Below are 25,901 nucleotides of genomic sequence, written 5' to 3' on the forward strand. Positions count from 1 at the left end.
CTGATCAGACCAATGCAGTTCTTACTTCTTTTCTTTTTGATGGTCATGACTTTGTTGGTTGGAAGAGGGAGGTTCTTATGGCCTTGACTGCCAAAAATAAAGATGGTTTCGTTGATGGCACTTGTATCCTCCCCCCTCCATCTGATAAAAGACACAAACAATGGAAACGCTGTGATTTCATGGTTATGCGGTGGGTGTCTAATTCATTGGATAAAAGTTTGAGGGAAAATTTTAAGTATGTAACCTCCTCCAAACAGTTTTGGAGTGAGTTGCTTGAACGTTTTGGTGTCTCTAATGCATTGGAAGTCTATCAACTGACAAAAGATTTGGAGGCCATAGTTCAGGACAACTTATCTTTGGTTGAATATTATAGCAAAATGAAGAACATGTGGGAAACCCTTGATTCTCTTGATTCACTGCCTGTTTGTTCTTGTGGAAAGATTCAGTTATGTTCTTGTGATCTGTTAAAAAAGATGATAGAGAGGGAAAATAATGCGAAGGTGATCCACTTTCTCATGAACTTGAATAGTAGCTATGATGGAATTAGGACACAGATCTTGTCTCTTGAGCCTCTTCCCTCTATCAATAAGGTGTTAGCATTGTTACAAAAGATAGAGAGGCAGAAACAAATAACTGATGTTGTCTCATCTCTCACTGAAGTTAATGCATATGCTAGCTTCAGGTCTTCTGATTCCAAGAAACCTGGTTTTTCTGGTGCACCTAATGCTGAGTCTACTGTTGTCAAACACTGTGACAACTGTAACAGAGATGGTCAAACCAGGGCCACTTGTTTTGGACTAAACAAGTGTCCCCATTGTGGAAAGAAGGGGCATAACCCAGCCAATTGCTTTGTGATAAGGGGTTTTCCTGGTGATAGAAATAAGGGCAAGGAGAAGATTCAGCAGTCTGCCACTGGTTTTACTAAGAAGGGAGCTCATTCAGCTGATGTGTTACAAGAATCTCCTTTGGATAGTCCTTGTTTGGATGTTAATGGGACTGCTGGCTGCAATATGGTCAACAATGATCCTGAATCTACAGTTACTCTTAATTCTGAAGTGCTTAGTGGACTAATCACATCTGTTGTTGATCAAGTTCTGAAAAGAATTTCAGATCAACAACCTACTTTGTCAGCTGCAAACTTTGCAGGTATGTCTGCTGATGTTTCCTATGCTTATACTGCTAATACATCTCCATATATGCTTGACTGGCTTATTGGTACGGGTGCATCTGACCATATGACTTATGATTCTTCACTTTTAACCGATGTTCGTGTTTTTAAAAATCCCATTAGAGTTGGTTTGCCTGATGGGACTATTAAATTTGTTCATCAAATGGGAACAGTTCTTCTAACTGACAAGATTATCTTATCTAATGTGTTTTTAATTCTAGATTTTAGGCAAAACTTATTGTCTGTAAGTAAGCTACTTGATTGTCATAAGTTGTCTGTTGGTTTTACCTCACATGGCTGTTTGTTTCAGGACCTTTCAAATAAGCTTGTTGTGGCTAGGGGAAGGAGAGTTGGTGATTTGTATAGATTTCACAGGCAACATGTTAAATTTTGTTCTATCTCTTTAGTCAATCAGATCAGACAACTAGTGATGAATAAGTTTCAGGCATTGAAAAGTACTAGTTCTAATTTTGACTCATCTGTTTCAGCTGCTAATAACAAATCTGTAATTTTGTTTCATGAGAGACTTGGTCATATGTCAATCAGTAAACTGAAGTTTGTATCTCGTTTTTCTCATGAGATTAATAATGATAAGTTTCACTGTAAATCGTGTATTCTTGCCAAGCATCATCGACTGCCTTTTCATGCTAGTTCAAATAGAGCATCTTCTTGTTTTATTTTGTTGCATATGGATGTTTGGGGTCCATATAAGATCCCTTCAATGACTGGTGCCAAGTATTTCTTGACTATTTTGGATGATTTTTCAAGGAATACTTGGACAATCCTTTTTCAATCAAAAGATCAGGTTGTTCATTTGATCAAAAATTTCTTCTCTTATGTTCATACACATTTTGGTGCAAATATAAAGACCATTAGATCTGACAATGGGACTGAATTTCTTCAAGAGGTTTGTGGTTCTTTCTTTAAGGATAGGGGAATAGTTCATCAGGCCAGTGTAGTTGGGACCCCTCAACAGAATGGTAGGGTAGAACACAAGCATAGACACTTATTGGAGACAGCTAGAGCATTAAAACTTCATGCTAATCTCCCTATTAAATTTTAGGGTGACTGTCTATTGACTGCTACTCATTTAATTAATCTCATGCCTACTCCTGTAATTGATAACAAGACCCCATATGAGTTACTTTTTGGTTCTGTTCCTCCATATGATGCATTAAGAACATTTGGATATTTATGTTATGCAACAATGCCTCCTACTTACAGTGACAAATTTGGAAGTAAGGCAAGGGAATGTGTTTTTATTGGTTATCCTCACAATCAAAAGGGGTATAAGTTGTATGATATAAAATTACATAAGGTTTTTGTTAGTAGAGATGTAGTATTTAAGGAACAGATCTTTCCATTCCATCAAGACAAGCCACATGAAGATTTGCACATTACAACCAACAATCTGGTGAATCCTGCAACCTCTACAGTAATTATGCCTGTTCAGGGTCAACCTGCACATTCTGCTGATAGTAATACACCATCTGCTTCTGTTGAGGAGCCTATTTTACCAACTGAGAGTGCTGTTCCTGATACAAGTACCAGTAATCCCATCTCTGATGGTGTTCCTGTCAGAAGATCTACTAGGGCTAAGCAACTGAGCACTTGGTTACAAGGGTATCAATGTAAGATACCAGGTCAGAAGTCTAATGCTAGTCTGGTTCAGGCTTCTGTATTTCAAGCTGAAGTACTTCAGAAAATAGAAGATCATTCTTCAGATTATATTGCTTCTTTGTTCAATGTCTTTCAAGAACCAGAACCTTACTCTTAAAAGCAAGCACAACAAGATCAGAGATGGGTAGATGCAATGCAAAAAGAGGTCAAAGCTTTAGAGGAGAATCAGACTTGGGATGTGGTGCCATTGCCTGAAGGACACAAAGCTATTGGGTCCAAATGGGTATACAAAATAAAGTATAAACCAGATGGCTCAGTGGAGAGGTTCAAAGCAAGGCTAGTGGCTAAAGGCTTCAATCAGGTTAAGGACAAAGACTACAAGCACACGTTTTCTCCTGTAGCTAAATTCACCACAGTGAGAACTTTGTTAGCACTTGCAGCAGCTAAAGAGTGGCCATTGTTTCAGTTAGACATCAACAATGCCTTCCTGCATGGTTTTCTGGACGAAGAGGTTTATATGAAGCCCCCAGATGGTTATGACTTAGGTAAAGGCATGGTTTGTAAACTGAAGAGATCCTTGTATGGCTTGAAACAAGCATCAAGACAATGGAACAAAGAGTTGACAAGGTTTCTCCAAGGAATGGGTTATGAGCAATCCAGGAATGACTATTCCTTATTTACTAAGAGAGATGCCAAAGATAGCTCCTTTACTGCTATATTGGTGTATGTAGATGATGTTTTGTTAACTGGGACATCACATACTGAGATTGACAAGGTTAAACGTGCCCTTCATACAGCTTATTCCATAAAAGATTTGGGTGAGATGAGGTATTTCCTAGGTCTGGAGATATCTAGAAATGAGAGTGGTTTAATGATAAATCAACGAAAGTACATCATGGACATCCTACAAGATCTTCAAATGGAAAATTGCATTCCTGCAAAATTTCCAATGCAGCAAGGTTTAAAGCTTTCCATTGACCAGGGAGAGTTATTGGAGAATCCTGAGCAATACAGGAGGTTAATTGGTAGACTTCTTTATCTTAATATGTCAAGACGTGACATATCTTATAGCATTCAGCACCTTAGCCAATTTGTGAGCTAGCCAAGACTGCCCCACATGCAGGCTGCTTTGCACGTTGTCAAGTACTTAAGAGGGACCATAAATACTGGTTTATTCTATGCTGCACACCCTCAGTATCAGATCACTGCATACAGTGATGCTGATTGGGGGCAGTGTGCCTTCTCCTGCAGATCCTTGAGTGGTTACTGCATTTTGGTGGGCAAATCATTGGTTTCATGGAAAACTAAAAAACAGGCTACTGTGAGCAAGAGTTCAGCAGAGTCTGAATATCGAAGTCTATCTTATACAGCCTCTGAGTTAGTTTGGCTATATGCTTTGTTGCAAGATTTAGGAGTTGCAGTGCCTCAACCTATCAATTTGTACTGTGACAATAAAGCTGCTTTGCACATTTCTGAGAACCCTGTCTTCCACGAGAGGACGAAGCATCTTAGCATTGACTGCCACTTCGTCAGGGACAAACAAGATCAAGGATTTCTCATTACAAAGCATGTCAGGACTGGGATGCAACTAGCTGACATTATGACTAAACCTTTAGGCGCTGCACAGCATATGTTCCTATCTTCTAAGCTTGGATTGTTGTTCCACACAAGTCCCCCTTAAGGAGGGGATATTGGTTAATAGAAGTTAGTTAGTTATAGTTAAAAGTTTGTTACTAACTAACTAGAGTTACTGATTAACTAACTCCTAAGGTTAGTTAGAAGAAGGAAAAGGTTGTTATAAATATGAAACAACCTGGTTCATTGCAATACATAATTCTGTATCAAATTCATTATCAATATACGATTCATCATAATTCTCTCAATATTATTACAACAAACTTTTTATTACATATTCTATATTTCTCTAGTTCACTCTAATCTTCATCTCCTATTCATCTTCTTCATCTATTCTTCAATATCTTCATGGAATTCTTAGTTTCTACACATTATCTTTGACAAAAGAGATTAATTAGACGTCTCATATCATTGTAGATCACTTTACGGCCTTATTGTCGCCTTAATATATCTTAATATTATAGAACCTTTCATCAAAACATAAAAATATTAATAAATAACTAAACTTATTAAAGCACCATTTTACAAAAGACGTGTCATTATTCATTTTTCATAAAAGAAATTTCGAACTTTTGAAAAAAAAAGTGCATTATATGAAGAATGATTAGAGTCATCTAGCTATTTGAAAAAAAAGGCCCATTTAGATACATCGAAAACCACATTTATACTCCCTCCTATTCTCCATAACCTTCCCTTTTTCTTTCTTCATATATTCACAATACCTTCCATATTTCCTTATTTAGTAAAGTTTTATACTTATTTTAATCACCTTAATCCACAACAATACCTCATCTCATCCCACAACAATACTTATTTTAATCAACTTACCCCACAATACTTATTTTAATCACCTCACCCACAATAATACCCAACAATACCTTCCCTCTCTCCAATTACCTAACCTCACTACAATATTTTAGCTTATTTTAATCCATCTCCTTAATTCTAGTGCCCCATAAATAAGGAGGTTTATCTAGAATAGGAGGGAATATATATTAATTTTCACGAATAAAATATGCAAAACCGACCCTGTTAATATTATTTCCTGGCATCGTGCCTGATCACATAAATATCTGAACTTACCCGATCAAATAAATTCAATACTTCCTCTACTTAAATCCGAATGCTCTGATCATCACATAATTTTGTGAGGGAGATCTTAGAAAAATGGAATAATTAAATTTTCTTTAGTCATGTGAAATATGCACCTTTTCTTTATCTTTTGGGAATGTTTCTCCTGTGAGATACAGTGGCGTAGGCGCGTAGCCACAAACGTTTTAAGTGTGGGATCAATTTTAATGTAATTGGTATTCGTTTTTTTATTACAGGATCGTAAAAACATAAAATTTTCAATTCAGACAAATTTTATCATATAAAAACGTCAGTAGTCGGAAAGCTGTATAGTTGCCAAAAGTAGAAGGTATAACTTAATAAGTGTTCCTATCTAGAGAAGGTAACGCATCAAAGCAAAGTTTTTATTTCTTTATTCTTCCCTTAACTCTTGATTATGAAGCATTCAAGTACCACATACACATCAAAATAAAAATTTTCGTGTTGTATTTATAGTACTGGTTCTTAACTTTAGACGGACTTAAATTACGAAGCATGGAAAACACCCAAGAGAAGAGCGGACAAGACGAAGCTCCGATATTGCACAAGCCTGATACTGACTATTATGATCTCAGGTTAATGCTCCCACTTGTCGAGAACTATATCGACCGTGCCACGGGGACCATTGAAGGACGTTCAAAGGTATGTTTAATTTGTTTCCACATATTTACAATCTTCCGCCCATTTTTATTGTCTTACTTTTTTCCGTGGTATAGGATACCTTATTCAAGGCCGGTGAGGAAATACGTGCCCTTCTGGATTTCAAAGACGACGATAATGTACAAGACATAATTGGAAGCCTATCCTCCCAGGTCAATATCAATCCATAATTTAACATTAATTGATTATCGTTGTACAATGCACAACTTATCTTATTACAAGATATCAATTGTAAGTTTTGTAAATTATTTTTCAAAATTTGCATTTTCCGAACATTTTCTTTAAAACTTGTGAAAAACCACCAGAGTTAAGAATTAACGATTGCAGATCACAAGCGAGATTTTGAATGGCAACGATGCACACAATATCACAGTGTCAGTGTTGGATATTTTAACAAACATCTGTTGGGGAGACAAAGTGATGCTCACATTAACAGCATTTGCTCTGACCTTTGGAGAATTGTGGCTCCGTGTTAGGATTTACGCTGACAATGTAGTTAACGAACCCACGACAGTCGATCAGAGGGAATTACCGACATCTGCAAACAAAACAGCTTACAAAAATCAGATTGAAAACAATAATGAATTCATCAAAAGATTGGTTAATCCATATAAATACCTTCTCAAAATTGGAGAATTATCTTTCAAATTTCATCGTATCCACCCTTTTGATCCACTTCCGACGCATGTCTACTGGATAATCAGATGTTCAATTGTTGCTGCAACCCAGATCATTATTTTGTCTAGCAGGGGACTCGATCAGTAAGCCTCTTTAAAATTTACTCGTAATAATTATTGCCATATACTTACAAAACAGAACTCAATTTTCAATTTTGCGATGTTTTTCAGAGATTTGGTAGGGATTCGAGAGCCAATAGAATTTGAGAAGCTCAAATCATTCAACGAATACCTGAAGCTTATACAATCTGAATCAGAAAACGGCCCAAGTAAGTGAATGTGTTTGTTATTCTAAATCCAAAATGTTAAATAATACAGTACAATTGTAAATCTTACGAGTGTTTGAACCACTGCAGAAGCCCAAAAAACTATTATCGGATTCATGAGACTTATCGTCACAGATAAAGACGTACCTCCATTGTTTCATGGTCTAACCAAAAGAAGGGTACGTGCTTTAATTACAACGTTGCTGGTAAAGAAAGCTATTTCTCGTAAATGCTAAGGATTACTTAATTTCGACTTTGAGCATAAAGAGCGCTCTTGTTAATTTTAATCAACCAAATGTCGCTTGATTAAACGAGATGGAATGTCAGGATCAAGCCTTATAAATTTCACTAAAACTTGGGAGAGACGGTCTCTCGTTAAGTTATTGAGAGACCAATCTTTCGTACCCTTTTGTTTGTATTTCGTACCCTTTTTATTGTTGATCGTGACATAGTACTTTCGTACCTATTTACATAATAAATGTACCCATTTTATCATTAATCATGATTTGTACCTATTTTATTACGTTTAGTACCATTTTTTCTTAAAATTGTACAATGGTCTCTCAATAAAGCTTAATAAGAGACCGTCTCTCAGAAGACCTACTCTATAAATTTAATCAACCAAAGGTCGCTTAATGTTAATTAATCGAAGGTCGCTTGATTAAAAAAAAGAGATATTCTCTCGTGTACCCCTGAACTTTTTTCGTTTTCTATGGTGTACCCCTCATTTTTCGCAAAAAAACTTTGACCGACAATAATTCTCTATTACGAGTTTAGAAAACGGTAATTTTTTTTTTCCAAACCAATTATCTCGTCAAGACCTTCAATTTGAGAAAAAAAAATTCACCGCTTTTTGAACTCTTAGCCGGTAGTTATGGTTGGTCAAACATTTTTTAACGATTAAACTTTGACCGACCATAATTCCCGACTACGAGTTGAGACGTTGGTGAATTTTTTTTCAAACGGAAGACCTCTTAAAGACGGTCAATTTGGAAAAAAAAAGTTCATCGTATTCTGAACTTGTAGCCAAGAGTTATTGACAGCCAGTTTTTTTGCATGAAAAGAGGGGTATATCATAGAAAATGAAAAAGTTGAGGAGTACACGAGAGAATATCCCTTAAAAAAATTAGGTTGGCAAAATCGCAATATTTTCAAATTTCACAACTCGAAATCTCAATGTAATGTGTGCAATGTGTCTGGCAGGATCACCTTAACGTCTTGAGGGGAATCATGCGTTGCTACTAATATCAGGGATCGACATTGCTATTGAAGATATAATGATTCTTACACAAGTTCTTCATTATATCACCGTTAACTCTAGAACAGTTGAAATTGTGTGGATACCCGTCATAAACCGCTTGACTTCAGAGTTCAGAGTCAGATCCCATCAATAATCAGCTAGAGTCATTGCAAAATTCGATGCCATGGTATTCTGTCCATCAACCTTTACTAATTAAGGATGATGCAATTGAGCTCTTCAAAACTGAATGGGACTTCAAAGGTAAGCCAATCCTTGTTATCTTAAGTCCCACTGCGGAAGTGCTCAACAAAAATGCAATCCACATGATTAAAATTTGGCCAAATCTTCCCGTTGATCACCTTACAAGCGAGATGGAGCGACAATTATGGGAGACATAGGGAATTTACATATATGAAAACATATAAGTAAATATTTATTCAATTGGTCGGTACTTTATGAGGTAAAATGGTACCCGTCTCTTGTTTGTGACGGATAGCGTCCGTCACAAACAAGAATTTGTGATATTTATTAGCAAAGAAAAGAAACCCACACATAAAAAGGGAAGAAGCACACAATGGATGGAACAGACATTGAACATAACAAAAGTGAAGAGAGTGATTCGCTCGTATAAGAAATTTATACTGGTATTTGAGGAGCGTTTTTGGTTAAGGGAATTAGTTGGGATTTAGCATAATGTTCCATGATTTGAGCATGTAACAGTAATTTTGGAAAGAATCGTGTCATGATTTTATTCTGTTTCATTTCGAACATGGAATATTCTATATTCTATTCCAATTCCATATGCCATATTCGGTTTTCTTTTTCCAATTAGTTAATTGACTTTTTTTTTCAATAGTCTAACTACTCTAATATCATGACACGTCATATCGAGAGAGAAAATTGAGATGCCATGTCAGCTAATTGGCAGCTGTATTAGAGAAATATGATATGATGATATATGATGATACATCAGTTATGTTTTCCAACCGATGTATTTGATATTAGGTTTTTGCATCAATCAATTATACTTCAAACCGATGCAAATGATACGGAGTATTTAATTAAAAAAAAGGCCATTAAAACACTCATATTACCCTCTTTTGCCTATGACCGTCACTTGTTCTTCCTAAAACCTAATGTTGCTCGATGTCCCACCAACCCCATCACCATCCCTATCACTATCACTATCACTATCACCATGCCTACTGCTCCTGTCGCACCAACACCATCACCATCATTGTGCTTACTCAGTTACTCTTTAATGCCGCGAGTCTCAAACTCGCTTCTCTCTATTTTCAACAGGTTCTTCTCTTCTCCATCTCATTTTTTCAATTTATTTGTTGGTTTTGGTTACTGATTTGATTTATTTTACATTAATGTGATCTTTTGATTTATTAATTGATTGTGATTTGATGATATAATTGAATTTTGGGGGAAGGAAAACCCTAACTTTAATGAATTTGGGGGTGTGGATTTGATGAAATAATTGAATTTCGGGTGATAAGAGTCATATACAGAGTGTATATACCAATATGATACTCCGTTGGAATACCTGTAATAATGGGTTAAATGAATATACCAATAAGCAGTCTTTTTTTAACGAGTTTCGTGATAACATCATAAGGATTACATCTTTCATAAAACCCATCCTTGAATAAAATTCAGTGTCTTGATTTTCGTTTTACTTAAAAACACGTTTTTGAGGGTCGTATTGGTACGATTGAATTGTTTAAGTCATAAAACTGCAAGAAATGTGTTGTTCTATGCCTAGACAACTGTCTATCTCTATACAAGTACAATCCTCGCATACAAGATATTAATTTTTAAAGATCATTTTAAAATTTGTTTGCTTTAACTTTGAACTCATTTAAGCTAATGCCCATATGGTGTAGGAATCATCTCTTCACTTTGGCCGTACACTTGTCCTTGAAACTTCCTCGGAGGATGCCAGTTCTGACGAGAGGAACGAGCTTAAGTTTTGGAAACTCTATCACGGCTTCTCCCTAATTCTACTCCGTCACTACCATACGACTGCCTCCCTACTCCAACCAACTCCCTTCCTCACGTCTTCGTCACCACTACACGACTGCACAAAGAAGTCAAGAACAATATGGTAAAGCTATTAAACCAACAGATCTACTTCATTCGCAATTGGTTCGATTGGTGCAAAAAGGAAAGTGGCGATGACGATAAAGATGGCCGCATTTCAGTTTCAAGTAAGATCTTCTATATTGGGATTAATTGTAATTTCTTGCATTATTTTGTTAACATGATCAGAATTGGGGTTTTGTTTTTTGTTTTTTGTTTTGATTGATTCAATCAAGCTATAGATCTGATACGATATTTTTTTGTCCTCGGATGTAATGGTGTCATTTTTATCCAGAATGCTTGGATTTTGTTTCTAGGTAAATGGTATAAGTGTATATCAGTCCTCGCCGCACTCCACCATAAGAAGGAACGCATATAGCAGTTCAACTTCAATTCTGTCTTCCTTTCCTCACTTTATTTTTTACATAACTGAAGATGAATTGTTTGATTTTAGCTACTTAAATCATTTTATTAATTCGAGATCATGTTAGATGAGTTGCTTCAGGTCGTCGAATGGACTTATTGATGTTGTTTGATGTTAAATAGAACAGAATTGCTATTGTTCTTTATGTGTTACCCTAAATTGATTAGATTTAATAAATTGGATAACTGTAATTGGGGTTTATTGATTTTGGGTAATACTTGTTGTGAACTGATATTGTGTTATATGGATTAACTCTTAATTTATTCCTTTCATCTGACTAGTAGCAGTAGCAGGCAGCAGTACATGAAAGCATTTATTCGGCAAAGAGTGGCACTCTGTTCTCTGCAACTTAGTTTATCTTAACTTCTTTTTAACTGAATTTCCTGAACAAGTTGCAAGTTTGATACGTTTGTTGTATGGTGTGTATGATTTCTGTAGGCAATTGTATATCTACCACCGTCCCAGGGCCTGACTTGTATATTATATCTCACATTTTGCCCTTAATTGTGCTGGTGGGTTCTTTTATGAGTGTGCAGAAATGCAGGATTTAGAGATTTTTTTTTTGTCACTTGTATTCTAGTTACTGACTTATGTTTCATTGTTTTAGGGACTACAAGCCTCTCAGTCAGTCAGTCAGCTATAGATGCAGCATGTCAGGTAATAATAGACTATTATCATTTAACATTGATATATTTTTAGTACTCCCAACTGGCTTCTCATTAAATAGTTATTGCTTAAATTAATGTGTTCCTTGGAGTGACATCCTATGATTTATGAGGATAGTTCCAGTATCCTTTTATTTATGTTTGTTTACTTCTTGACAGATAGCTGCATTGAACGATGAGAGTGGGGACTGGCAGGTTTTGATATACTAGCACCGTATCATTCATTTGATTACCTTTGATTAAATACCTCTCACAAAGAATAAAGAGTAAACAAATGACCGAGAGTAAGGGAGTACTATTTATTTTATTCTATTTGCTCGTCTCTAATGGCATACTTCTCCATATAGTAGCATAGAAGTAGGTGGACATTCATTTGATAAACGAGTTATCTAATATGCTGTTGATTCTGGGTGATTCTGGGTAGAGGAACTTCATTGAATGTCAACGGCATACTCCTTATCTCTTTGTTTTTGCGTTCGCTTTTTGTTGCAGCATTGCAACTCTGATTATTAGCTTAAGGGTGTTATCAGATCTGTGTTGAAAGAAAGTTTTGCGGACACCGAATCTGACTGAAGGAAGCTCTTAACTGTGCTTTTGATCATCCCAGAAGCTTGTTAAATTTTTAGTGGGTTCGTGGCATCGAGTTTGGATTGATGTATAGTTTTATGTAAGTTTACTAGATGTTTAGAGAATAATTAGTATAGATTAGATTTGTAACTAAGATGTTTGTGGGATTATTTGTACTTTGGATTGTATTTGGAACGTTGTTGGGTTGAATAAGATGTAATGTTGTTTTACATGTAATGTATTAGTGGTTGGCTGGATTTCTTGTTGCAGGTTTTTAAGTTTTAATATTTTGATTTCGAGTTTTATGTGATTTCGGCAGCAAAAAAAGCATTAATAAATTGTGTTGGTTCTTGAAAGAGATGATGCAAATGAGAAAAATGAGTTGGCCCTAAAACAAACAGTCCGTTTTTCTTAAGACCATTGCTTTTGGTCTGAAGTAAGACGGGTAACATGTCATCATTTTACAATAAAATGTTGTTATTTTCTGATAACATGTTATCATTATTGTTCATATCATTTTCAGGGTAAAAAATGACACCTCTAGTCATAACATTTTGTAAATTAATTGGTTACATTTTCTTAAAAAATGGCGACATTTTATCCGTCTGACAAATAAGACCAAAAGTGTCCGTCTGAAACAAGAATTTGTGTAAAACAAAATATCAATTGCATTAGTTATGATAACAAATGACGCAACAAATAAAGAAAATACATCAGTTCTATAAAGAACTGATTCAAAAAATAAAGCAAATACATCAGTTATTATATCAATTGCGTCAGTTTTTAAAACATAACTGACGCAAATGTTGAACTTTTTACGTCGGTTTTTAAGACAAAACTGACGCAAATGTTGAACTTTTTGCGTCGGTTCCACAACTGACGCATATCAAATACGTCCCCTCGATATACCTCGGTAAAAAACCGACACACCAATAGGGGTTTTTTCTATTAGTGCATCTCACAACTTTACCAATTAAGCTAATTGACATCTTCAATATAAATGCGAATTGTGAATTTTGTTGATCGCTTGGATGCAATATGAGCTTGAATAATCAATCACACAAGAAGCACTTTTTTTAAAACAGCAATTCAAACATTATTATGGCCCTGTTATTTTGGTCTTAATTTTGCTGAACTAAATTTATAACAAATGAACTAAGCTTGTAAGAGCTGAAATTATAGAAAAATGGGTATAAATTGAATTGAATTTCTCTGAGCTGAACTTATAGGAGCGGAACTAAATTTATAAGAGTTGAACTGAATTTATAGAAGCTGAACTGAACTTATAAGCGTTGAACTAAACTTAAAGGGTGTGACTTTAAGTCAAAAAACAGACCAATTGTCCTGAATTACACGAATGGAACTTCCCTCGATAATTAAGTAAGAATCATTCCAATTTGCTTGTAGTTGCCAAAAGTAAAAGGTATATGTGTCTTAAGAGAACTTAACACATCCAAGCAAAGTTTTGATTTCTTTATTCTTAACTTGACTATTAAATTCACGTATCAAGTACCACACACAACAAAACAGAAAAGCTCATTTATATATCAAATCATTTTTTTTATCTTTCATTTCATTATTTAACTATATATATACTCGTAACATTCACCAAACAGAAAACTTCTTTATTAGTCATTTTTCGGATTATCGTACATGTGAGTATTAAGATCACCCTGTCGAGATTTTTCTGAAACTAATGGTTATGTACAATTGTTTCAACACCATAACAATAATGCTACTTTGGGCATCTTTACTCTTTATTTATGCCTTAAATTTGTAAGCTCTCTCATTCACTGGAATCATATTATTAAATGAATATATGTCAAAAGTATTTTATTCAAATGTTATGAGTTTTACTATTTCAGTAAATGAGAGAGCGAATTTTTATTTTTGTTTATATATGTTATACTCCGTATTTTAGCTTGTGTTTGTTTGGAAATTTCAGTCCTCGAACTTTTGACCTACATCGGTGTATTTCTGGTGCAGCTCTTGATCTTTGGACGCGATAAATTACGACAAATTTAGGGCACAAACATGGAAAACATTGGAGAGCACAGTAGACAAGGTGCTCCGATGTACTCGGATGACGATCTTATGCCGCTACTTCAAGAATTGCACAACCCTACTAAGAACTTTGATAGTTTAAGGTTATATAAGTTGTCACTTGTTGAGAAATTAATCAACCGTGCCACAGAGACCATAGGAGTACCTACAGTGGTATGTTTGCGTTTCTTTAATAGTTTGCCCACATTTTATAATTTATTTGATACGGGGTGTATGGTCTTCTCAAAAAAAAAACCGTATTGAGTTTTCTTTTACTATTTTTAGATAAATATCAAAACATCTTGTATGGTGACGTAAATCAATTCATATTTATGCAAACTTCCTGATACAGGATGCCCTAGTCGAAGACGAAATAAGACAAGGTCTAGAAGACGATGCCGAACGGCAAATAATTGGAAGCGTATCGTGCCAGGTCATTATCCACCAATAATTTGTCACGAATTCAACCTTTATAAAAATAAAATAAAATTAAGCATTAACACAGTTGTTTATAACACATTCTTAAATTGACGTATGAGGTACAATGGCCTATACTAACTTGTGAAACTCACTAACCAACTACTGAGTATTATTAAATGAGATCGTAAGCTTTTACCATTGTACATTGGAAAATGGTCTTAAAATAGACCAATTGTGCATTTTGTAAGCTTTCCCGTTCCAAATTGATGATTGCAGATCACAAGAGAGATTTTGAATGGTAAAGATGCACACACAATCACAATTGCGGTGCTCAAGTATTTAAGAGACTGTGGTTGGGAATATAAAGCGATGCTCACATTAACAGCATTTGCTCTGACCTTTACGGAGTTTTGGCTCCTTGTTCGAATTTTTGCCAACAATGCTGTCAACGAACCCATGACGGTCGATCAGAGCGAACCGACAACTGTGAACAAAGACGCTTACAAAATTCAAATTGAAGCTAATAATAAATTCATCAAAACCCTGGTTAATACAAACCACTGCCTTATAAGGATTAAATGTCTGAACTATCTATATCCTAGTTATGCCAAAGAACTGTTCGGGGTAGGAGAAGGACCATATATGCATACATCAGGAAAGTCGGGTCGATTATCTGTATATGTGTACTGGATAATGAGATGTGCAATTGTTGCTGCAACCCAAATCATTATTTTGTCTAGCAGGGGACTTGACCAGTAAGCATATCTAAACCAATTTTGATATTTTTTTGGTCATTCACTCAAATAAAACTCATTTTTGGCTACGTCAGGCTTTAGATTCATCCATTAATTAACATATTTTAAATGAACAATATGTTAGATATAGTAACTAGTTTAGATCCCGCGATAGAGTTTTATTTTTATATTACTCTTTAATCATGTTAAATTAACACCTCATTAATTTTTCATATTTCATGTCATTATATTTTGATAGGAAAAAAAGAAAATTGAGTTTTAAAATTATTCAAGAAAATTGAGCTGTAAAATAATAGCGGTATCTCATTAATGGTTTATTTTTCTTGTTATTGTATTTTGTTTCAATTAAAAAAAATTAAAACTGAAAATTAATCCAAGAGAATTAAGTAATATAATGTGCTAAAATATATTTTTTAAAAAGTATTTTTTTTATACTACTAAGCTAATGATTCCAATCTATAAATTCTCTTAATTTTTTTTGTTATGAAAGTCATCAAAACGATAATTTTGTTTATAAATAGTGTGAATAGTATGAGTCAAGTTATTCTCAAATAATAACATTAATAAAAGAATTAATAGTTTATAGTTTTATATTATTTATACTTTATTAAAAAATTATAGCTTAGTGTTTATTCAATTGATGCGAACAAAGTTCTATCCAGATAGATGTAAGTGTCCCGTAAACTGCCCATCTCAGTCACTTGTTTAGAATAAAAGTTAAAAGAAATTATTAATGGATGGATTATAAATCAAAGAGTTAGTTAATGGAATTTCCCTTCGGTTTATGAATTGTTGTCTCTTCTCACTTCTCATTGTAAGTAAAAAGATTGAATGATGAAAGAGTCAATACATTGTGAATTTGTGATGTTTAGATATTTGGTGGGGATTCCAGATCCAAAGGAATTTGACAAGCTCAATTCACTCAACCAAGAGCTGATTCTCAAATTTTCTGAATTTGATAGTCGGAGAGGTAAGTAAATGTGTTCATTCATCTAATATCGACCAGAATTCTAAATAAGATTTTAACCGAGTGTTTGAACCGATGCAGAGAAGTGGTTGAACTTTCGACGACTTACGACCCATTCGGATGTTGTCGAAATGATGGAGACATTTATCAACCCAAAAAAAGACTTGCATCCATTGTACCATGGCCTGACCAAGAGAAAGGTATGTCCTTGGATTGATTTTACATAAATGCCGACCACAATTTTTGTTAGAAATTGGATGTATACGAATAGGAATTGACAATAATAAACCCACATCGAATCAAATTATGCTTTTCTAATAGACAAAATTTGAGCCTATATTAGTGTCAGACTGTCAGGGTTATACCGAATTTCTTATTGAGATAAGACGGTGTTCTCTTTTTTCGGGCACAAAGAAAAAGATATGTAATTTATAAGTATTTTATGATCTTCTGATCTCACTTCTATTTGAACCTTGTTTCTAAAGAGTTATGACTCTTCGGAAACTCCGTTAAATTTAATCCCATCATAGTCATTCGAAACGAACAACTATATCGTAAATTCGTAAATAGTTATGCAAGCGTATACTCCGTACTTCCTAAACTTACATTATATTATATTGAATTTACCCATCCATGAACCGAACCCGGGTTACGCTAAATGAACCGGTAATTACACTTAAAATCACCAACATTCCTCTCCCATTTAAGCGTAATTCTAGATTTTTATAACCAGCTAACAAACATACCAATTAATGCATAAATGAAAATGTCACGAAGATTAATTGAATTTCCACCTAGTGAAATTACACATTCCAAATATTCAAGTATCAAGGTGTGACTTAGCATTGAAACCTTTCTACCCATTTTGAATACATGATGATAACTCACACATAAAAAAAAAAAAAAAAAAGATAGTTTTCGGTTTTAAATTTTTTTCTTAAATTAAAATACAAGTATGAGAAATGTAGAACATTAATGAGCTATCTATTAAAAATAAAAATAAAAAATGTACTAAAAAAATGATAACCTATATATATCGTTCAAGAATTGCACGAATCTACATTGCTAATTAATTACTAGCAATGAGTTAAGCCCCTTTTGGGATTTTATTTTTCTCTTTTAGAAAAAAAAAACAAGTTAGCGAAATCGTAATAATTTTTTAATTTTGGTATATCGACTATTTGTTATCCTACGGTATGGTCTGTCAAAGCTCGAAACCTCAATATTTTATGTAATGTGTATGGCAGGATAACCTCGACGTCTTGAAAGGGAAACGTGTGCTCCTACTCATCTCAGGGCTAAACATTACTTCTGAAGATATAACAAATCTTAAGCATATTACCATTGACTCTGAAAGAGATGTAATTGTGTGGATACCCATCTTAAAGCACTCGATCTCAGGGTCAGACGACGTCAAAAATCAACTAGAGACCTTGCAAAATTCGATGCCTTGGTATTCTATTCATCAACCTTCACTAATTGAAGACGGCGCAATAGAGGCCTTTAGAATGGAATGGGGCTTCAAAGATAGGCCTATCCTTGTTTTCTTAAGTCCCAAGGCAAAAGAGCTCAACGAAAATGCAATATACATGGTGAGGATTTGGCAAAATCTACCCGTTGATAACCTTACGAGGGAGATGGAGGAACAACTATGGGAGAAGGAAACATGGAACCTCAGACTCCTTATAAATGATATTGATCCAATCTTTCAAGAATGGGTAAGTTAGACTTATTCCTTATTACCTTCATAAATGTTGTGCGGAAGCGTGAATATCCCGTGTTGGGCCTCTGCTGCATCTGTGTCCATTGACCATAATAGTACGATATTGTCCGCTCTGGGCCAAGCCCTCACGGATTTACTCTTGGGCTCCTTCCCAAAAGGCCTCGTACTATTATATTTTCTGGACACTTATAAAGATGATCTTCCATCTTTATTCTACCGATGTGGGACAAGGGTTTGCACCCTAACAATCCTCCCCTCAAACCAAGGACCATCATCTTGACTCGGATCTTGACCTCCATGGAGGACTCCCACACTTTACAGCTCCAACTTCTAGACACTCGCATCTCCAAGTCTTGATAACCTCCTCTTAAACGACACACCATGTGTCGCATAGGGCTTGTGCTACACTTGCGTACCAAACTCCTCTGCATCCAATATACCCTGGACTGGGTCCGAATCCACCGCCTCAGCACGTCACACCGGACCGCCTTTTTGGACTTACCATGGAACGCTTTTGTTACCTCCATTAAGCCTCAGCCCACCTCGTCGGGTTGCTGACGATCTTCTTGGACGGCCCTGTCTCAACGCCGTGAGACCATGTCGCATCTCGCGAACATATTAGCTCTCCCTCGAGCTATAGGAGTTCCACGCCTTATAGTGTACGTCCACCTTCAAGTCTTGGCCTGATGAATCTCTGTGTCTAACCCAAGTCAAACCTTGGGCTCTGATACCACTTGTTGTGCGGAAGCGTGAATATCCCGTGTTGGGCCTCTGCTGCATCTGTGTCCATTGACCATAATAGTACGATATTGTCCGCTCTGGGCCAAGCCCTCACGGATTTACTCTTGGGCTCCTTCCCAAAAGGCCTCGTACTATTATATTTTCTGGACACTTATAAAGATGATCTTCCATCTTTATTCTACCGATGTGGGACAAGGGTTTGCACCCTAACAATAAATATCTTTTCCGTGTTAGTTATTTGTTTACTTTTGATTAAAATACCCCTCACATAGAATATAAAAAGGTAAACTGATTATTAGGACGAAAAGATATAAAAATTAAGCTATTTCAACCGACGTGTTCAGTTCATTTTAGCTCATGTCAACAGATTCGAGATGAAAGATACATTTTAATGTATGGAGGTGCTGACATAGACTGGATACGAAATTTCATAAGGCAAGCACATTCGGTAGCATGTAATCTGCTTGTCCATATAGAGATGGTTTATGTGGGAAATAGCCACAATAAAGACCGTGGTTGCAAGGTGGAGGATGTGATCATGACGGAAAAATTGAGCCATTGTTTACCTGAATCAAGTAGAGCATATTTTTGGTCACGAATTAATAGCATGATAGAATCCAAAGAGAAACTTGGAAAAATGAATGATTCTAGTGATAAACTATTACAAGAGATTTTAAAATTTAACAGCCATGAAGAATGGGCTTTGCTTGCAAAAGGACCAACTATCATAGGCCATGGGCCGGGCCGAATCGCAATGACTGCCCTTGAAGAGATAGAGAAATGGAGGACTGTGTCTTTAAAATAGTCAGTCTAATTTATTTTGGATTAATACAATAATTTGTTTGGATTGACTGTGTAAAAATGGATTATATGTGATTATGTGTTGTACAAATTAAGTGTAAAATAAAATTTCGCATAACTTTAATTTGTAGAATAATTTGTTTGAATAGACCCAGCATTTGTCGATTCAATGCCGGAGTTAAATGGCTTCATTTTTTAAATTGCACATACAACATTTTGCCATGAATTTTTGCCATGAATTTTGTCAATTGAATGAACTTGTCAAATGAAGAAACTTGCTGTTGGTCGTTTCAAGTGGTTCAGACTAGAATCAATGGTAAATACCAAAAATTTCACTGTAGGATCACATATTCACTCTCTATTAGGGAAAATCTTGCACAAGATGGACATGTGTTGTACAATTATCTACCACTATACTCTATTTGTTCGGACGTGTTCAGTTAATTTTAGCTCATGTCAACAGATTCAAGATAAAAGATACATTTTAATGTATGGAGGTGATGACATAGACTGGATACGAAATTTCATAAGGCAAGCACATTCGGTAGCATGTAATCTGCTTGTCGATATAGAGATGGTATATGTGGGAAATAGCCACAACAAAAACCATGGTAGCAACGTGCAAGATGTGATCATGACTGAACAACTAAGCCATTGTTTACCTGAATCAAGTAGAGCATATTTTTGGTCACGAATTAATAGCATGATAGAATCCAAAAAGAAAGTCGGTAAAATTGATGATCCTATTGGTAAGCTATTACAGGAGATTATAAGATTTAACATCCATGGAGAATGGGCTTTGCTTGCAAAAGGATCAACAATTATAGGCCAAGGGCCGGTCCGAATCGCCATGACTGCCCTTGAAGAGATAGAGAAATGGAGGACATGGTTTTTAAAAGCGTAAATCTTACTTTGAATTAATACAATAATTTGTTTGGATGGACTTTGTAAAATTGGATCATGTGATTATGAGATTGTACAAATTAAGTGTAAAACAAAATTTCACATAACCTTGTAATTAAAACATGTGAATCAAAACAATGTTGTTTGGTTAATACGAGAAATATAAATTCACTTGAAATAGAAAATCATGGGAAATAAACTCTCACATCTAATTCAAGAAATTTTCTAAAAGTTATGGATTATTATCTGCCCTTCAGACCTCCCTTGTCTTTAATCCGGTCTTGACCGGTAATGGATTTGACCCAATTTCATTCAAGGATTCGACTTTGGACTTCAAGTAGTCGAAGACATCAACTTTGAAGACCTTTTTATCGGCTCTGATGATGGAGGAGGGTCTGTGAGCGATAAACAAGATGATAAATGTCCAAAGATCCAATCACAGAGGACTAAAAAGCCAAACTTCGAAAACCATGGAGAAGATTGCTAATTATCAAGATGTTAGAATATAAAAGCCAAACTTTAAGTAATTTTGGGCAAAAAAGTAATAATATTAAGTACATGGTGTAAGGTGTAGACTGTGGAATATAAAAGGCTCCGCTAGTAGAGCAAAATTAGCGGCATTAAAAGAAGTTATTCGAACCTTTAAACCTATTGTCCTTGCTCTAGTCGAGACACATGGGAGGAGATCACGCTTTAAAAAGTTCAAAAAAATAGTCGGATATGATGGTCATGCCCGAGTTGATGCAATTGGCTTTAGGCCCTGTCCTTCGCTATTTGGAAATGCATTATCTTTGACAAAAGAGATTAATTAGACGTCTCATATCATTGTAGATCACTTTACGGCCTTATTGTCGCCTTAATATATCTTAATATTATAGAACCTTTCATCAAAACATAAAAATATTAATAAATAAATAAATAAACTTATTAAAGCACCATTTTACAAAAGACGTGTCATTATTCATTTTTCATAAAAGAAATTTCGAACTTTTGAAAAAAAAAAAAGTGCATTATATGAAGAATGATTAGAGTCATCTAGCTATTTGAAAAAAAAGGCCCATTTAGATACATTGAAAACCACATTTATTCTCCCTCCTATAGTCCTATTCTCCATAACCTTCCCTCTTTCTTTCTTGATCTATTCACAATACCTTCCATATTTCCTTATTTAGTAAAGTTTTATACTTATTTTAATCACCTTAACCCACAACAATACCTCATCTCATCCCACAACAATACTTATTTTAATAAACTTACCCCACAATACTTATTTTAATCACCTCACCCACAATAATACCCAACAATATCTTCCCTCTCTCCAATTACCTAACCTCACTGCAATACTTTACCTTATTTTAATACATCTCCTTAATTCTAGTGCCCCATAAATAAGAAGGTTTATCTAGAATAGGAGGGAATATATCTTAATTTTCACGAATAAAATATGCAAAACCGACCCTGTTAATATTATTTCATCTAAACTTACCCGATCAAATAAATTCAATACTTCCTCTACTTAAATCTGAATGCTCTGATCATCACATAATTTTGTGAGGGAGATCTTAGAAAAATGGAATAATTAAATTTTCTTTAGTCATGTGAAATATGCACCTTTTCTTTATCTTTTGGGAATGTTTCTCCTGTGAGATACAGTGGCGTAGGCGCGTAGCCACAAACGTTTTAAGTGTGGGATCAATTTTAATGTAATTGGTATTCGTTTTTTTATTACAGGATCGTAAAAACATAAAATTTTCAATCCAGACAAATTTTATCGATATAAAAACGTCAGTAGTCGGAAAGCTGTATAGTTGCCAAAAGTAGAAGGTATAACTTAATAAGTGTTCCTATCTAGAGAAGGTAGCGCATCAAAGCAAAGTTTTTATTTCTTTATTCTTCCCTTAACTCTTGATTAAGAAGTATTGAAGTACCACATACACACATCAAAATGAAATTTTTCTTGTTGTATTTATAGTACTGGTTCTTAACTTTAGACGGACTTAAATTACGAAACATGGAAAACACCCAAGAGAACAGCGGACAAGACGAAGCTCCGATATTGCACAAGCCTGATACTGACTATTATGATCTCAGGTTTATGCTCCCACTTGTCGAGAACTATATCGACCGTGCCACGGGGACCATTGAAGGACGTTCAAAGGTATGTTTAATTTGTTTGCACATATTTACAATCTTCCGCCCATTTTTATTGTCATACTTTTTTCCGTGGTATAGGATACCTTATTCAAGTCCGGTGAGGAAATACGTGCCCTTCTGGATTTCAAAGACGACGATACTAATGTACAAGACATAATTGGAAGCCTATCCTCCCAGGTCAATATCAATCCATAATTTAACATTAATTGATTATCGCGGTCAATGATCGCAATTTTCAAATAATATTATTGATTATCGTTGTACAATGCACAACTGATCTTACAAGATATCAATTGTAAGTTTTGTAATAAATTATTTTTCAAAATTTGCATTTTCCGAACATTTTCTTTAAAACTTGTGAAAAACGACCAGAGTTAAGAATTAACGATTGCAGATCACAAGCGAGATTTTGAATGGGAACGATGCACACAATATCACAGTGACGGTGTTGGATATTTTAACAAACTTCGGTTGGGGAGACAAAGTGGTGCTCACATTAACAGCATTTGCTCTGACCTTTGGCGAACTGTGGCTCCGTGTTAGGATTTACGCTGACAATGTAGTTAACGAACCCACGACAGGCGATCAGAGGGAATTACTGATATCTGCGAACAAAACAGCTTACAAAAATCAGATTGAAACCAATAATGAATTCATCAAAAGATTGGTTAATCCATATAAATACCTTCTCAAAATTGGAGAATTATCTTTTAAATTTCATCGTATCCACCCTTTTGATCCACTCCCGACGCATGTCTACTGGATAATCAGATGTTCAATTGTTGCTGCAACCCAGATCATTATTTTGTCTAGCAGGGGACTCGATCAGTAAGCCTCTTTAAAATTTACTCGTAATAATTTTTGCCATATACTTACAAAACAGAACTCAGTTTTCAATTTTGCAATGTTTTTCAGAGATTTGGTAGGGATTCGAGAGCCAATAGAATTTGACAAGCTCAAATCATTCAACGAATACCTGAAGCTTATACAATCTGAATCAGAAAACGGCCTAAGTAAGTGAATGTGTTTGTTATTCTAAATCCAAAATGTTAAATACTCCCTCCAATTCTATGTATTATTCCCCTTGTTTGTAGACATGGGAATTAAGGAGAAGAATAAAATAAGAGTAAAAAGTTGGGTGGGGTTTGGTAGTAGGAGAGAGGGATGAATAATTATGAGTTAAATAAGAAATGGTGAGGCCAAAACATTAAGGAAAGTAATAAAATATGAGTAAAAGAGTTGAGTGGGGTTTGGTGATAGGAGAGAGAAATGAATAAAATAAGAGTAAAAGTTTCCAAAATAAGAAAGGGGAAGAAAACCTGAATAATCCGTTTTAGAAAATAGGGAAGAATATATAGAATAGGAGGGAGTAATACAGTACAATTGTAAATCTTACGAGTGTTTGAACCACTGCAGAAGCGCAAAAAACTATTATCGGATTCATGAGACTTATCGTCACAGATAAAGACGTACCTCCATTGTTTCATGGTTCAACCAAAAGAAGGGTACGTGCGTTAATTACAACGTTGCTGGTAAAGAAACCTATTTCTCGTAAATTCTAAGGAGTACTTAATTTCGACTTTGAGTATAAAGAGCGCTCTTGTTAATTTTAATCAACCAAAGGTCGCTTGATTAAAAAAATTAGGGATATTCTACATGGTACCCCTCAATTTTTCGACTTTCTACATGGTACCCCTACGCTTTTTAAAACATACATGGTACCCCTAATTATTATCATTATAACTAAGTGTACCCCTAAGCTTTATTTTCAATCAGTTAATGACTTGGACGCGTAACCAAGCTTGTCATTTATTATCTCATGACATACGGACTCTATTAGGCTCAATATCATCTCGATCCTAATATTTATTGATATATATGGGCTAAAAAATTTTTGACGGAAAATTTATTGATTCCTTGCCAAATTATCACGTCCAAAGATGGATCACCTTAACGTCTTGAAATTTATCGCAATATTTTCAAATTTACCATAATAATACTCTCGGTCATTCACAACTCGAAATCTAAATGTAATGTGCAATGTGTCTGGCAGGATCACCTTAACGTCTTGAGGGGAAATCATGTGTTGCTACTAATATCAGGGATCGACATTGCTATTGAAGATATAATGTTTCTTACACAAGTTCTTTATTATATCACCATTAACTCTAGAACAGTTGAAATTGTGTGGATACCCGTCATAAATCGCTTGACTTCAGAGTCAAGCCCCATCAATAATCAGCTAGAGTCATTGCAAAAGTCGATGCCATGGTATTCTGTCCATCAACCTTCATTGATCAAGGATGATGCAATTGAGCTCTTCAAAACTGAATGGGACTTCAAAGGTAAGCCAATCCTTGTTGTCTTAAGTCCCACTGCGGAAGTGCTCAACAAAAATGCAATCCACATGATTAAAATTTGGCCAAATCTTCCCGTTGATCACCTTACAAGCGAGATGGAGCGACAATTATGGGAGAATGAAACATGGAACCTCAAGTTTCTCGTAAATGATATTGATCCAATCATTCATGAATGGGTAAGTTCTATTTATTCTGCTCTATTAGCCTTCATACATGAAGTTGAGGCTCAACTATTATATTTATATCCTATACGTGTGTATTTAATTTGCTCATGTCAAACAGATTCAAGATGAAAGGTACATTTTAATGTTTGGAGGTAATGACGACATAGACTGGATACGAAATTTCATAAGACAGGCACATTCAGTTGCAAGTAATCTACATGTCCATATAGAGACGATTTATATAGGAAAGAGCCGCCTCAATGAAGACCAAGAACGCAGGGTGCACGAGTTGATAACAAGGGAGCAATTGAGCCATTGTTTATTATCTGTATTGGTAGCTGATGGTTATCAAATTATACCTCGCAAGTGCACGATTTTATCGTTGTACACTATTAAGGGTCGATCCCACAAGGAGTTGAGAAGATTACTAATTGTTCTAATCCTATCGTTTAGCTAAGTCAACAATAAGGGATGAAGGTTATACTAAAACTACCAACAACAAGGTAAAACCACTAAATAAAAACAAACTAAGAGAAAGAGCAAGATAAAATAAATAGATGGAAATCAAATAATTTAAAAGCCTAAGGCTCGGTTCTCCCCAAACAATTCGTAATTCCATGCAATCGAATCTCTAGGCTAATCACAAGGGTAGTTAGGTGAGGAGGTGACGACTCTAATTCGCCTAAGACCCCCCTCTCGGGTTCGAAATAGGACACTAGTGCTACCCACCAACCCCCCTCTCGGGTTCGA

General features: G+C 35.3%; 5 protein-coding genes across 9 annotated transcripts in view; all 5 read left to right on the forward strand.

Annotated features, from left to right (window-relative positions):
* LOC141598959 (uncharacterized) overlaps positions 1-12,353 on the forward strand; it is an 83,325-nt gene extending 70,972 nt beyond the window's left edge. The window contains exons 1-5 of one of the 5 annotated variants that reach the window (XR_012523688.1): positions 9,401-9,678; positions 10,269-10,592; positions 11,496-11,545; positions 11,713-11,837; positions 12,046-12,353. Coding sequence is in view for 1 of the 5 variants with exons in the window: in XM_074418796.1 (XP_074274897.1) it covers positions 9,523-9,678; positions 10,269-10,489; positions 11,496-11,545; positions 11,713-11,732 (447 nt within the window). In the remaining 4 variants the exon portion in view is untranslated. Of the gene's footprint in view, positions 1-9,400; positions 9,679-10,268; positions 10,593-11,495; positions 11,546-11,712 lie in introns of those variants that run through there. The other 4 variants (XM_074418796.1, XR_012523686.1, XR_012523685.1 and 1 more) reach the window with 4 other exon arrangements.
* On the forward strand, positions 5,932-8,510 carry LOC141598958 (protein SIEVE ELEMENT OCCLUSION B-like). The gene is made up of 6 exons (XM_074418795.1): positions 5,932-6,175; positions 6,250-6,345; positions 6,521-6,954; positions 7,042-7,139; positions 7,227-7,315; positions 8,340-8,510. Exons 1-6 carry the CDS (start codon positions 6,029-6,031, stop codon positions 8,379-8,381), a joined length of 906 nt encoding a protein of 301 aa, XP_074274896.1. The 5' UTR covers positions 5,932-6,028; the 3' UTR covers positions 8,382-8,510.
* Positions 12,354-13,671: 1,318 nt separating the features above from the next.
* Positions 13,672-16,327, forward strand: LOC141602383 (protein SIEVE ELEMENT OCCLUSION B-like). The gene is made up of 5 exons (XM_074422681.1): positions 13,672-13,896; positions 14,107-14,337; positions 14,516-14,596; positions 14,860-15,338; positions 16,211-16,327. Exons 2-5 carry the CDS (start codon positions 14,155-14,157, stop codon positions 16,314-16,316), a joined length of 849 nt encoding a protein of 282 aa, XP_074278782.1. The 5' UTR covers positions 13,672-13,896; positions 14,107-14,154; the 3' UTR covers positions 16,317-16,327.
* A 71-nt stretch (positions 16,328-16,398) lies between these two features.
* Positions 16,399-19,752, forward strand: LOC141602384 (protein SIEVE ELEMENT OCCLUSION B-like). Its single transcript, XM_074422682.1, has 3 exons — positions 16,399-16,505; positions 17,553-18,023; positions 19,137-19,752. Exons 1-3 carry the CDS (start codon positions 16,437-16,439, stop codon positions 19,572-19,574), a joined length of 978 nt encoding a protein of 325 aa, XP_074278783.1. The 5' UTR covers positions 16,399-16,436; the 3' UTR covers positions 19,575-19,752.
* Positions 19,753-22,452: 2,700 nt separating this feature from the next.
* On the forward strand, positions 22,453-25,608 carry LOC141600546 (protein SIEVE ELEMENT OCCLUSION B-like). Its single transcript, XM_074420789.1, has 7 exons — positions 22,453-22,631; positions 22,706-22,804; positions 23,022-23,455; positions 23,543-23,640; positions 24,044-24,132; positions 24,681-25,163; positions 25,270-25,608. Exons 1-7 carry the CDS (start codon positions 22,485-22,487, stop codon positions 25,606-25,608), a joined length of 1,689 nt encoding a protein of 562 aa, XP_074276890.1. The 5' UTR covers positions 22,453-22,484.
* The last annotated feature ends 293 nt before the right edge of the window (positions 25,609-25,901 follow it).

The sequence above is a fragment of the Silene latifolia genome, chromosome 9 (genome assembly GCF_048544455.1).
Source record: "Silene latifolia isolate original U9 population chromosome 9, ASM4854445v1, whole genome shotgun sequence".
In the NCBI taxonomy this organism is placed as follows: domain Eukaryota; kingdom Viridiplantae; phylum Streptophyta; class Magnoliopsida; order Caryophyllales; family Caryophyllaceae; genus Silene; species Silene latifolia.

Excerpts from the sequence above, each read along its gene's own strand:
- LOC141602383 (XM_074422681.1), top strand. The coding sequence starts at position 14,155 with ATGGAAAACATTGGAGAGCACAGTAGACAAGGTGCTCCGATGTACTCG. Across the intron at positions 14,338-14,515 it reads CCATAGGAGTACCTACAGTG|GATGCCCTAGTCGAAGACGA; the intron begins GTATGTTTGCGT and ends TTCCTGATACAG. Across the intron at positions 15,339-16,210 it reads TCTAGCAGGGGACTTGACCA|ATATTTGGTGGGGATTCCAG; the intron begins GTAAGCATATCT and ends TGTGATGTTTAG.
- LOC141600546 (XM_074420789.1), top strand. The coding sequence starts at position 22,485 with ATGGAAAACACCCAAGAGAACAGCGGACAAGACGAAGCTCCGATATTG. Across the intron at positions 22,632-22,705 it reads CCATTGAAGGACGTTCAAAG|GATACCTTATTCAAGTCCGG; the intron begins GTATGTTTAATT and ends TCCGTGGTATAG. Across the intron at positions 25,164-25,269 it reads ATCCAATCATTCATGAATGG|ATTCAAGATGAAAGGTACAT; the intron begins GTAAGTTCTATT and ends CATGTCAAACAG.
- LOC141602384 (XM_074422682.1), top strand. The coding sequence starts at position 16,437 with ATGATGGAGACATTTATCAACCCAAAAAAAGACTTGCATCCATTGTAC. Across the intron at positions 16,506-17,552 it reads ATGGCCTGACCAAGAGAAAG|GATAACCTCGACGTCTTGAA; the intron begins GTATGTCCTTGG and ends TGTGTATGGCAG. Across the intron at positions 18,024-19,136 it reads ATCCAATCTTTCAAGAATGG|ATTCGAGATGAAAGATACAT; the intron begins GTAAGTTAGACT and ends TCATGTCAACAG.
- LOC141598958 (XM_074418795.1), top strand. The coding sequence starts at position 6,029 with ATGGAAAACACCCAAGAGAAGAGCGGACAAGACGAAGCTCCGATATTG. Across the intron at positions 6,176-6,249 it reads CCATTGAAGGACGTTCAAAG|GATACCTTATTCAAGGCCGG; the intron begins GTATGTTTAATT and ends TCCGTGGTATAG. Across the intron at positions 6,955-7,041 it reads TCTAGCAGGGGACTCGATCA|AGATTTGGTAGGGATTCGAG; the intron begins GTAAGCCTCTTT and ends GATGTTTTTCAG.